Source organism: Alexandromys fortis, unplaced genomic scaffold (genome assembly GCF_014885135.2).
Source record: "Alexandromys fortis isolate MF-2015 unplaced genomic scaffold, M_Fortis_MF-2015_v1.1 scaffold_67, whole genome shotgun sequence".
Taxonomy (NCBI): domain Eukaryota; kingdom Metazoa; phylum Chordata; class Mammalia; order Rodentia; family Cricetidae; genus Alexandromys; species Alexandromys fortis.
The window spans coordinates 2391463-2404563 of NW_026067945.1; the positions used below are offsets into that span (position 1 = coordinate 2391463).

The 13101-nt window shown below is 43.9% G+C and overlaps 1 protein-coding gene across 2 annotated transcripts in view; it reads right to left on the reverse strand.

The window, feature by feature from the left end:
* Positions 1 to 1326: 1326 nt before the first annotated feature.
* Asb7 (ankyrin repeat and SOCS box containing 7) overlaps positions 1327 to 13101 on the reverse strand; it is a 57128-nt gene continuing 45353 nt past the window's right edge. For both annotated transcript variants that reach the window (XM_050149148.1, XM_050149147.1), the window contains exon 6: positions 1327 to 4633. In XM_050149148.1, the coding sequence (XP_050005105.1) occupies positions 4494 to 4633 (140 nt within the window). In that variant the 3' untranslated portion in view covers positions 1327 to 4493. The remainder of the gene's footprint in view (positions 4634 to 13101) is intronic.

Consider the following 13101-nt stretch of genomic DNA (forward strand, 5'->3'; position numbering starts at 1 on the left):
CCTTCCTCACGTCACACCATCATGCATAGGAGCTAGCGGTCGCTCCTAAACACGTTGTGCCGCTGTGCGTATGCTACACAGAAGTGCAAACTCTGGGCTATGCTGCTGTCTCCTGCGGGCTAACAAACCACCTCAGCTCTGCTGTGCCTGCAGTTGCTCTCCTGCTTAGTGGTTCGAATAAAAAGATTTCCTCCGTAGTTTATCAGCACACGGTTTGGGGAAGTTTGGGAGGTTGAGGTGTGGCCCTGTTGGAGGAAGTATGTCACTGGAGGCGGGCTTTGTGAGCTTTAAGGACTTGATCTACTCCCAGCTCTCTCTCTCTCCTTCCTGCTTGTGGGTTAAGATGCGAGGTCTCAGCTTGCTGTTCCAGCCTCCAGGCCTGCTGCTTGCCCTCCTTGCAGACTTTTATCCCCCTGGAACCACAGTCTGAATAAACCCTTCCTTCTGTAAGTTGCCCTGGTTGTGGTGTTCCAGCACAGCCACAGAGAAGCAGCTAGTGAACCTGTCTTCCTAATCAAGACGTGGCAGAGAGTGACAGTGACTCACGAAGCCTTCATCCTCGAGCAACACCTGATGTGAGTGTATGCTGTGAATACCATTGGCTAATAAGGACACTTTCTTGGACCTGCGCAGGGAATAGAGGTAGGTGGGGAAAACTAAACTGAATGCTGGGAGGGAGAAGGCAGAGTCAGGGAGAAGCCATGTGGCCCCGCCAGAGACAGACCTGCTAAAACTTTACCCGGTAAGGCACAGCCACATGGCGATAAACAGATTACTAGAAATGGGTTAAATTAAGATGTAAAAGCTAGCCAATAAGAAGTTAGAGCTAATGGGCCAAGCAGTGATTTAAATAATATAGTTTCTGTGTGATTATTTTGGGGCTGAGCAGCTGGGAACCAACACGCGCCTCCTTATAACAGACATCCTCAAGGATGAGTCCTTTTCTCGTTTGTAGTCACAGAATGTACTTTAAAAGGAGATGGGGGCAGTAAGAGGTCCCAAAGATTAAGGGCTTTGCAGCCAAGCTTCATGACCCCCAGGAGCCACATTGTAGGAGAGAACAGACTCCTGAAGGTTGGCCCTGACCTCCAAAAAATAAGTAAATAAAAAAATGCAATAAAATACTAAAAAGTAAACAAATAAAAGGGAAGATAAGAAATGGCTTGAAATATGGAGCTGTTTTAGAAATCATTGTCTTACCCAGTCACTGGTGACAGAACATGCTGATGAAGAAGACAGCTTGACTTCATTTTACTAAACACCTGGAGTTGTTAAGAAGTTAAGGCAGAGTAGAAAGAAAACACAAATCCAGTATGTTTTTTTTAAACCAGATTTAAGATTTTTTTTTAATTCAAATTGACCCAAAGCAAAACTTACATTACAAAGAAAGAACAGAATATATTATGATACAACACACTGGGAGTTACATGAAAGCTAAATTTGTGGGCAAACGGCCTTGTTCCAATCCCATCCTGGGCTAACGAGTGATTCAGTAGGGAAGTTAGAGGCGCTTTTGTATGGTCCACTCTGGTCATTAAGCTACACTTTCTTGTGTCTTACGAGGGTGTGAGTCTAGACTCCCTCATGCTCCAACAGTGACTCCCGCCACTGCTACAATGCTGCCTTCTCCAGCGAGATGTTGTTCCGAGCATGACTGATAATGAATTAAAAAAAACAAACAATCAAGTCGTCCAAACTAATGAGCACGGGTTATTCTGTAGTAAATAGTTTAGAAATATGGGAATTAAATAATCTAAAAAAAAACCACTCTTACTCTGCTGTACATTTATAAACACAAATATTTACAAAGAAACACCCTTGTTTGCAAAAGATGAGGTTTGCAGTTCATTAATGATCATAATCTTTTATGAGCTGGTTTCTTTGGTGTATTTGCCAAATGCATTTTATAAAGTTTTCGGAATAGGCTTAAATAATACATTTCAAAAGAAACACAAAAGAATCAGTGGCAAATTTTGAGTCAAGATTCTGGAATAGCCAATAGGCCAAGCTTCGGAAAACGCTTGTTTTTCTCTCCTCATGGCCAGAGACCATTTCTCAGATAATCAGAGTCAAGTGCAGACCTGCATGTCACCTGGGCCACATCAGCAACTATACAGCCTTTCAGTCACCATAAGATACAGTGTATGTCTGGGGTTCTAGTAATAAACAAAGAACATTCTTTTACGCTTCCAGATAAATCAAATCTCAAACAATAAATAATGGAATTATACACTTCTTCATTAAATAGAATTTTCAATTTCAGGAAGAGCGCTCATAATTTTTTTTTCTGAAGTCACAGCAGCACACAGAACAAAGAATTTGCCTTAATATGATCTTTTTTACTTGGAATTCCCTGACTCAATCTCATGGCTTGGTTCAGAACCCTCTGAATGGCTGGGGAATGAGTGTCGTCAACTTGCTGAATAAATTAACACACACACACACACACACACACACACACACACACGAGTCTTGTGCAACTGGGGCACTAACATGGCAGCTCAGAGTGCAGACTCCAGGCTCCGTCCCTCCACTTCCCTTGCTGGGCTTGGGGTTCTAGTAGAAGAACTGGTCACTCTGTGTTCCTCAGGCTGTTCATGAGCCTCCAGCCTTGATCTGGGTCCTGAATAAAGGAGAACACAGCTGCACCACAGTCTTTGCAGGGGGATCTCCATGGAGATGACCTTCCAGATAAGGTCACAGCAAACAGCCAGGCCTGTCCACTGGGTTCCCAGCTCTACTTAGGGGCCAGCTCTAACTCTGGTTGTGTGCTCCCTGGCTTGCTGAAGGAGTCTACGGGCCACATGAGCGAGTCCCTGAATCATCTTTCTTGCCCCAGCTGCCTGTTCAGGAGTCTGTGTGCCATCTAGGTGTATGCAGAGTCCATGTTCTGATGGCACAGCTACTTTGCAGCCAAAATGACAAACGCTGGGCTTAAGAAGACAGCCACTGTTGGCCTGAACCCGGTGAAGCTGAGTTTCACATTTTGGGGTAAAAGAGTTTTATGCTTGGTGCCCCCAAACTGGCAGTTCTGACAAGAAAGGAGAAGCCCTTACCTTGCAAACTTCTGATAACAAATTTATCAACAGTTATAAATATTTTAAAAATTTGTCACGGCACTAAGAATGACATCGGGGCACTTGGAAAGGATCTCTTCACACTAACATGATGACGAATGAAGCAGTGAGCACGTGTCAGGGGCACATCCCTGAAGACTTGGGCCTACGGGACCTCCTCCCTTGCTATTGGTACTTCACCACATCCGGGTTTATCTTGCACAACCAACTCAGAAAAGAACACATTTGTCTTGAAGAGCTTTACTGTACCTACCTTCCAAACAGGAAATATTTAATTAGCATACCAGCAATTTGCCAGGCTCACAAAAGAGTGCCCATTAGAGATTTTTACCCTTAAAATATAAATGTATACATATTACCAGGAAGGGGGGGAAAAAACCACCATGAAACTACCTCAAATTATTTAATCACTAAAATCAAATGGTTTAGCAAGAATGTGGGCTATTTCTAGGAACCACTGTTATCACCAGGATATGAAATTTGTTCCTTAAAATGAAATGAAAACCAAAACTTAAAATGGAGGTTGAGGTGACACATTGCGGCTCTGTGGTGGGAATGGAAGGGGTGGTCCTGCGTGGAGGGCTGCGAGGAGGCCGGCGCGGAACGGGACTGGTCAAAGATGGAGAAACTACACAAAGAGAGTTGCACAATAGGCACTGTTTTTTTTAAAAAAACAGAAGACACTGGCTTTAAAAAGTTAATTCTGTTCCCCGTTAATCTCATTTTAAAAGTACAGTTCAACAAGAGAGAGAGGAATTGAGACACAAGGTCTCTGAATAGTGTCCTACAGTTGTTTAAAAAGAATAATTTAAAAATAAGCGCACACCAAAAGGAAGCAGAGGTACTGGTTTCTTTTTTTTCCCCATTGGAAAGCTACATTAATTAGAAGAGAAAAAAGAATTTTTAAACAGCTCATTTGTACTCATTAAAAATGAACGAGGGAGGTGATAGCATCACTGTAAGTTTCTTCGTAGGGAATTTCCCAGCGTCACCCAGGATCTGCTTGGTGAGCCCGAGACCTCCAGACTTGACAAGTGTTCTACTGGTTTCTTAGTACCTTGTTCACCAATGAAACCGGGGCACAAAAGGGGAAAACCTTCCACTTTAAACCTGCCTGTGTTGGTGCATTTAGGAAAAACCATTTTTTCTAAATGCATTATTGTATAGAAAGGCTTGGACCTCATAGACTTGGACCAAAAAACCAAATTAAGACCTTCAAGCGTGTGTGTGTTTATATATGTATAAAAAAAAATCCCTCCCCTAAAATGAAAAGCAAACAAACAAAAACCCTAAAAGTGTATACCTGCCTTCTGACTTCACAGCAAATCAGAAATTGCATAGGATATACTTTGTGCAAGGCCCAAAGCCTCTTAAGTGTCTGGAATAACTCTTAATCTTGTTCACAGTCCAGGTATATCAGATATCATCAAATTTGTGTTTTAAGTAGTCTTTCATGACCTTGGCAATTGGTAGTTCATCAAGCAGCTTCAGGTTTTGAAGGCCTATACACTGTCGAATTTTAATTCGGCACAGGTCCTGCAGGGTTCTGGGTTGTCCTAAAATGACAGAAAAAAAGACAACATTACAAAGCTACAAAGCACAGCACTGACGAGGGAGAGCCTCTGGCATGGGCAAAGTGACTGCTTTCCAAGGACGTGCCTGCTGCGGGTGTCACAGACAAAGGGCGGAAACACTGGACTGACTGAAACCCAAGTGTCATTCGTACCTTTGTGCAGTGCCTCACCTACTTGGTAGCGTGACGGTCTGAGTATGTAATCACCCTGCTAGGTACATGATAAGAATGCTTCGTGCCTAGATCACGACACTGTTTTGGCGAGCATTGTGGAAGTCCTGGGAGGCAGGATCTAGCTAGAGGATACAAGTTACCCAGAGCGGGCACTGGGAGTTTATTATCCCTGGATTGTGTCCTGTCTTGTTTCCTCTTCTCTATCTACTGTGGCAGGAACAGCTTCCGCTGTCATGACTTTCTGTCCACACATGTGAGAACAGTCAACTGTGGATGTAACCCTCTGAAACGGAGGTCCAAAAGAATCTCTCCTCTCCTAAGTAGCCTATGTCTGGTAATTGGGTCACTATGAACTGACAAGCAACTAACCGGATGCCTCCATCTCTGCTTTACAAATAAGGTCCTCAGGATGAGAGATTGAAGTATACTGGCAACCACTTGTAGCTTAGAATAATTCTGAGGACAGTCTTTCTGATTCCAAGCCTGGTATTCTTTCTACTTCAAATCAAGGAATTGTGGATCCATCCTGATGAGATTAATATGAAGGTGAGCATCTGTGAGGAAATAATTTCTTTGGGCCGTAGTTTCTCCACAAGAAAAGCAGGGACTGAAACGGATGTTCGCGAAGGTGGACTGTTTCGGCCCTGAGGCTAAGATGCTGAGCCTCGACATAGCACCATCTCTATGCCATGATGTCTGCTTCCTTATTCACTGTCACCGTGGCAGAGCAGACCCTGGATAAGGGATGAGGGTCGGGCGGTCCAGCAGCAGGGGAGTTTGAAAGGTAACTCAAGTTAGTCTGCATCTCTAGCTCCCTTCAGAATCCACACCCTGATCATCCAACCACTGTTTGTTGCGGGAGCTCCTTCCGCTCCTTCAGCCAATAGCCGCTGAGAGATGAGTTAGTCTCTCAGCGGCTATTGGCTGAAGGAGAGGAAGGAGTGCCCGCAACTACTGTTGTCAGCGAATCCAAACGAAAGTGATAAAGTCCAATTCTGTTTCTCTCAACAACTTTGTTTTTCTACCTTAACAGTATTGATCATTTCACCCAAGGAAAATTTCTTTAACAATGCTTCAGTAGGTGCCTGGAGCCACACAGAACTAACAGTGTGGAGAGGCCACCCCGTATCAAATGCCTGCTGTTCCATGTACAACAGAAGCTTCTGACGGAGTATAGAGCCGTTTAATCCTTTTACAAGCGAGGTATCACTGCATTTTACTGCAGTCTCAGAGAGATTAAGTACCAAGCTTCAAAAGTCAAGGAGATAGTGTATTTCAGTGGCTATAAAACATTGAGTCTCAAATTCCATTATGTTTTTAAAGATGACTGAGGATATAAAAGAACTCTGATGTGAGCCATATCTATGGCAAAAACCACATCAGAAGTTACAACAGAAATTTTATAAATACCTGTTAATTCATTTAAAAAGTAATTAAACTAATTACACATTAAAATGAACAATATATGATGAAAACTATATTTTCCAAAACGAACCAACAACAGAAGGGAACTAGTCTACCACAACCCCCCCACCCCATGCGCGCGCATGCACACACACACACACACACACACACACACACACACACACAGTTTGCCCTGCTCTACAGTACACGGCTGTACAGCGGACAGCTCAACTTCCTTGTGCACACCTGCTCTACAGTGCACGGATTTATAGTGGACAGCTGAACTTCCTTGGGCACGCGTCCTCTACAGTGCACAGCTTTATAGCAGACATCTGAATTTCTTGTGCACATTTGCAGTCTGCTGAAATGAAAAACCACACCATGTGGTCTCAGGAGAAAAGGAACACGAGGAGGGCAGATAACACCCTGTGGCTGCTATGAGATCACTCCGACCTCACAGCCTCCCTGGAAAGGTCCCAGGCTATACTTGGATAAGCACTGCTGTTTTGAGGACTTTATCTCTTGCTTGCATTGTTTCTATAGTGATAAAGCAAATCAAGTAACTCTTCCTAAGTGAAAAGAGTGCCATGAGATGAGATTTAAGACTCCTGGTCTATCACTGGTGCTCAGCAGTAGAGCAGTCCCCAGGAGTGCACGGTTCCAGGCTCAATTCCCAGCATCCCAAGAGAGGAAGGAAAAATCAAAGACTGAATGAAGACTTTGCTCTGGACGGCCTGGATGAAGACACTGCTTTCCAAGAGTACCACACACGTGGTCTGCTAGGAGCCACAGCACATGACTGCTCTCTTGGAAATGCCTGCGACTAGGATGTAGACATGTGTACAGAAGTACGCAGAAGGATACATGCATGGCAGGGACAGACACTCGTACACTTGTCTGTCTCTAGACGGATCCTATGTCCTCATTTCCCAGGCTGATGCCAAAGCAGCCCCTCCTCAGGAAAGACGAGGTCTGGTTCTCCGTCACAAGCTGTCAGAGATGCCCCTGTCGCTAACTAGCACTTAACTGAGTTCCCCTACAGCCGACCATTTAAGACAGCACTCCATCATGTTATTGTTTGCTCCACTTCCGGACCAGCGTGGGGGTGCTACTGCGAAACAGCTCACTCACTCGGTGGCTACTGGGTTAGTCCTGTGGCCCCTGGGAGCTCGGCCAGGACCGTCCAGGCCTACATGTTCTAGAATACTTCAGTCAGGGAAATCCCAGGTCTAAGTATAGTGGACTGCCTTTCTCAGCTCGTTATTTTTCTTCTTAAGTCACACGCCACACACGGCATCCTTTGATATTTTGGAAGAATGTGGTCTTTTAAAGGTGTTTTAGTCACATGTAACTCCTGACTACAGAATCATCTGGAATGATAAGGGCACAGTGTCATGGTGAAAATTAACAGTGCTGAATACAGAGACAAAAGCTCCTGGCCCTGCCACTCACCACCCACATGATCTAGGCTGAGGTGTTTAGCCTGCTGCCTTAGTTTCTTCCTAACAGCGTTGACCACGAAGATTTCAGAAGAATTAAAAACATTCATTGTGACAAAAGAGTTGGGAAGAATACAAAGCAAACTGGAAAGCAAATTCTAAAACTACAAGCTGCTAAACACGTGTAGAGACAGTATTTCTTCTTTCTCGTCTCAGGAAACTAGGAGGCCGTCCTCGGATGGTGGTCTTCATCTCCTGGTGTGAGGATGGTAAAAAAAAAAAAAACAAAAAAAACAAGATGAATAGAAGCACAAGCAGTACCCATGATCAGGGAGGAGCTGGGTAAACTGCTGGACAGCACCCATATGATGTCACCCTATGAAGTCACCCGGAGACGAAGACTTCTACAGAGTGAAAAGACACACAGCAGTGAGAGGGTTTAACTAGTCCTCTCTGTCACACCAGGACACGGACTTGAACTCGGCCAGACTGACAGCAGCAAAGTCAACGGCAGGCTAACAGCTGGGCAGTAAGGGCAGCTCAGTGCTACTGTTACTCCAGACATCGTGGAAGTCTCTCTTCAGGGGCAGTATCTTGGGACCAGAAGGCTATGATTAAATGAATATTTATTTGTTACCAGATCCCATAAAAGCATTTCCTGAGCACCTACTAAACATTCAGCAATGCAGTGACCAAAGAAGAGGAGTAGAGGGGGAAAAGGAAGAAAAGTAATGGGGGGGGGCGGTCGACAAAAATGCTCATCCCACCCACCAGGTATCCTAGGAAATAAATATGTACCATTCCACCACGGGCTTCAAACAGGGAGGGTCACGGGGTGGCTCCTCATGGACTGTAATTTATGAATTACAAACAGTGGGAGATGCAGCAAGAACTGCACCGTGGACTTACCCAACAGTTCAAAGGGCTAACCTTGCCAGGCTGTGGAGAGGCCTATCATTACTAATAACCAGGTCGGCACAAAATAGAAAGTCTGCCTCTGAAGGGCCAAGTTTAGCATGAATAAAATGCCTGGGCAAGGGTTTAACTTAGAAAATTAACTGACCCGAAGCACCCCCCCCCCCTTTGTGGCTTTTACAAGGGAGACCTGATTTATTTCTTGGGATAAAGATATCTGGACTTGGGGACTGGAAAGATGACTTGGCTATTAAAGAGTGTGAACTGGACTTTCAACACCCGTGATGATGGCTCACAACCACCTGTCATTCCAGTTCCAGAGGATCCAGTGCCTTTGGTCTCTTGGACACCTGTACTCATAAGCACAAACACCTATACATAATTAAAAATAAATCTTTAAAACATACTCATACTCATAAAGGTAGACAAAGACCAAACACTTAGAACAGTCAAAGGCAACCTCACAGAAGACAGAGTCCTAGGCTTCTTGGTGGTTATGGACACAGTGACACGGAGGGGGGAGGGAGTGAGCCAAGAAATGACAGAGTGTTCCCTTCCTCTGGATTGCTTCAGAGCCTGTCATTCCCTAAAGAACCACTCCATCTCCATCAGTATCCAGAATGGTCCCCTAATTTTTCTGTTTTGTTTCAGTTCCCATTTTAAAATTCTGCCATAAGTGCACTTTTAAAGACAGGGTCTCACTGTATGGCCCCAGTAGACCTGGAACTTACTGTATGTACCAGGCTGGTCTACAGTTCACAGAGATCCGCTTGCCTTTGCCTCCAAGTGCTAGGATTAAAGGCGTGCACCACCATGTCTGGCCAACCTCAGATGATTCTTTTGCTCCTGCTTCTGCAGGCTTCTCACTAGGAGTAAGTGTAAAGCGAGATAAACAACTCTTCCTTAGAGGGCAACGGCAGGTTCTAGCTTCCCTAAACTAAAGATCACAACGTTCACTTACACTTCAAATGGACACAGTATCAGCTTTCTGACACTGAGCACTGGTGGTCTCAGAGATGTCCTCCATGATCTTGAACATATGAATGCTTGGTCTCCAGGTGCTGGTACTCTTTGGGGTGGCTTAGGAGGCGTGGACACATCACTGGAGGTGGGCTTTGAGAGTTTAAAGACCCCTGCCATTGCTAATTTGCTCTCTCTGCCTGGTGCTTGTGACTCCTGCTGCCAAGCCTTTGTTCGGCCATCATGAACTCCAACACACTGGAGCTATGAGCACAAATAAACTCTTTCTTCTAAAAATTGCCCTAGTCGTGGTCTTTTACCATAGTGATAAAAAAGTAACAAAGTCAAGCAAAAATTACACATGGTTTACTCACAAATGGCAAGACATGGTGTGGGACAATTCTATATTCTGTTCATTATATTTTAAATAAATGCTGATTGGCTGATAGCCAGGCAGGAAGTATAGGCGGGAAAACCAGACAGGAAGTAGAGGGGGGACAATAAGAACAGGAGTATTCTGGGAAGACGGAAGCTCTTTCCACAGTCCTGCCCAGACCACGGAAGACGCAAGATGTGACCTACCCTGCTGAAAAAGGCACCGAGCCATGTGGCTAACATACTAGAATAATGGGCTAATATAAGTTATAAGAGCTAATACGAAGCCTGAGCTAATGGGCCAATCAGTTTATATCTAATGTAGACTCTCTGCGATTTTCTCTGGGACTAAATGACTGGGGAACTGGGCAGGCAGAAACCCCAACAAGCAGGCCCTCATGTTACAAAGACATCTACAGGTGCCAACATTAAAAGTATGAACTATAAAAACACTACAAGAAGGTACAGAATAAGATACTTTCTGGTTAGTTCGAATCAACTGATTTATTTAAAATTTTAAATTCTAAAATTTATTTTAAAAAGACATTTGCTATTCAAAGAAGCTAAAAATTCTGAAGGACAACTTTGTACTTTTCATTTCTGAAAATGGCTTTTAATAAGTTAAGAGAAAAAAAACCTGTAAGACTCTAATGCAGATGGACTGGCGAAAATCTCCAATTCATTAGGAAAAATATGAACAAAAACTTAGTTAAAATGTGTTGCATGAATTTCTCCACAGAGTGAAATCTCACCAAAGCAACAATGCAGGCATTGGGAAGGAGCATAGTAGGTCAGGGCTGTTGACATCCAGGCCGTCTTGGGAGTAAATCCACGCACATACCTACTCTGTGTTGGATTTAGTTAAGGAAACCACAGACTTTTTTACTTCCTTAAAATTAAAAAAACAAAAACAAAAACAAAAAAACCAAGGGAGCCGTGCCTTTCCCTAGCCTGTAGTTTTTAAAGGCTTTTTGCTTGTGCATGTTGGTGGTGCCAGGGATTGAACCAGGGGCCTCTCACACACTAAGCATGTCTCCACTGCACAGCCACTAAGCCACATACCCCCTCCACACATACACACCCTCAGGTTTTAATTTTTTCCCTTCGTTTCAAATCTTATTTCTGTAAACATAGTACTTTCGTTTCATTTTGTCTTTTTTTTTTTTTTAAGTAACATAGTACTTGACTATTACTGAAATCTAAACAAAAACATATTTCTGGTTACTTAGATATTTATAAAACAGTATTTTTAAACATCTGTGATTACTGTTCCAGCAAGCAACTTAAGTACTTGACAGATTAAGTCTCCTGTGAAACAGTTTATACAACTCAATTCCCAGCCACTTCAACTTTTCCTTTTAGCATTATGAGCTATTTAATCCCTTAAAACACACAAATCAAAATCAACCCCAGGCCTATCTTTTATACAGCCCTGAAAGCGTGCTGATGGGTGACTCTAGTCTTGGAATGATATTTCTGGAACACAGGTCACTGCCTCAGCTCAGCTATCTCAGGATATGAAACATAAGCTCAGTCAACCTAAGAATAAAAGATGTCGTGTGAGAATACGCTGGGAGCAGCCCACACAGGCAAGGTGGATGGTTTATTTCCTCTAGGAGCCGGCACTTTTGACATGTTCTGTGCATGACCAGTTTCTGAAAACTGTCTCTGGGATCCGAGGTACTCAAATCCCCAACTGTTAGGAACCATTTAAGTCAAGTCAGCAAGGTCACAATTTCAAAGACAACGTCCAGGACTATGAGGCCTCTCTAGAGCCTGAGCCATGATCAGGCAAGCACGAGGCAAGCTCTCAGCTCACCCAGGTTTTAACTTCAACCAAAAATACATTAAGGATTCTTCAAATCCTAAACCACCAGGTTGATAGGACTCCCCTAACAAATCCTGAATGTAGGCATGGGCATGCAGCTTATGACAGAATAACTACCTAGTGGGGATGGAGAGATGGCTCAGTGGTTAAGAGCACTGCCTGCTCTTCCAGAGGTTCTGAGTTCAGTTCCCAGCAACCACATGGTGGCTCACAACCATCTGTAATGAGATCTGGTGCCCTCTTCTGGCCTGAAGGCAGACACAATACCGTATACATAATAAATAAATAAATCTTTTAAAAAAAATGACTACCTAGCATGCCCATGGCCCTCACTTGGATCCTTAGCCCAGAGAATGTGGAAACTCCACATTGCTAGGCTTCCACGCCTTAGCTGAAGGATGCCTTTGCACCTTGAAAATGGGAGACTCTCAAAGAATTCTGCTTATGTAGATTATATTTGCCCATGTTTACCATATTTGGATAACTAGAAGTTTCAGGAACATTTTGACTTGTTTAAAATAGCAGTTCATCAGCTGAAATAATTTTTATGAAAACAAAAATCAGTATCATTTTCTGAACTATCAAGAAGGCCATGATGTGGCGCCCATTTCTCCTTCCTACAAGCGTCTCTTAATGTCTGCTCTCCACCTGCTGAGTTCAGTCCGTGTGCTGTCCTCACTACAGAACAGGAAGAACTCGAGCTCAGGGTTTCTCAACCTGTGGGTCACGACCCAATGCTTGGACAGGGGTCTCCTAGGCCACCAAGAAACACAGAAATTTACATTATGATTCACAACAGTAGCAAAATTACAGCTATGAAGTAGTGATGATAATAATGCTGTGGTTGGGGTCACAGAGGGACTGCATTAAAGGGCAGCAGCGTCAGGAAGGCTGAGAACCCCTGAGCTAGCTCCACTCAGATACGCTGCTGGGATAGCAAGAACTCAGAACGGCTCTTCCAGACAACTTTAGATACTCTATGAACCTTCTTAAAATGGAACAAGGGACTCTTTTCTGTTTATATTTGATGTGTGTGTGTGTGTGTGTGTGTGTGTGTGTGTGTGTGAGCATTAACTATTGTTTTCCTTGATTGCTCCTTATTTTTTGAGGCAGGGTCTCTCGCGGAACCTGAAGCTCACCAACTGATGGAGAGCTGGCCAAAAAGCCCCAGGGTCCTCCTGTCTTCATCCTCCCGGTGCTGGGGTTACAAAAATATGCTACCATGTCCAACTCTGTATGTGGGTGCTGGGTATCCAAACTGATGTCTTCATGCTTACTTGGCAAGCACTACCAACTGAGCCATCTCCCCAGCTCCAACAGTTGTGATAGAGAACCTGAAACTACAGTGATGAACTT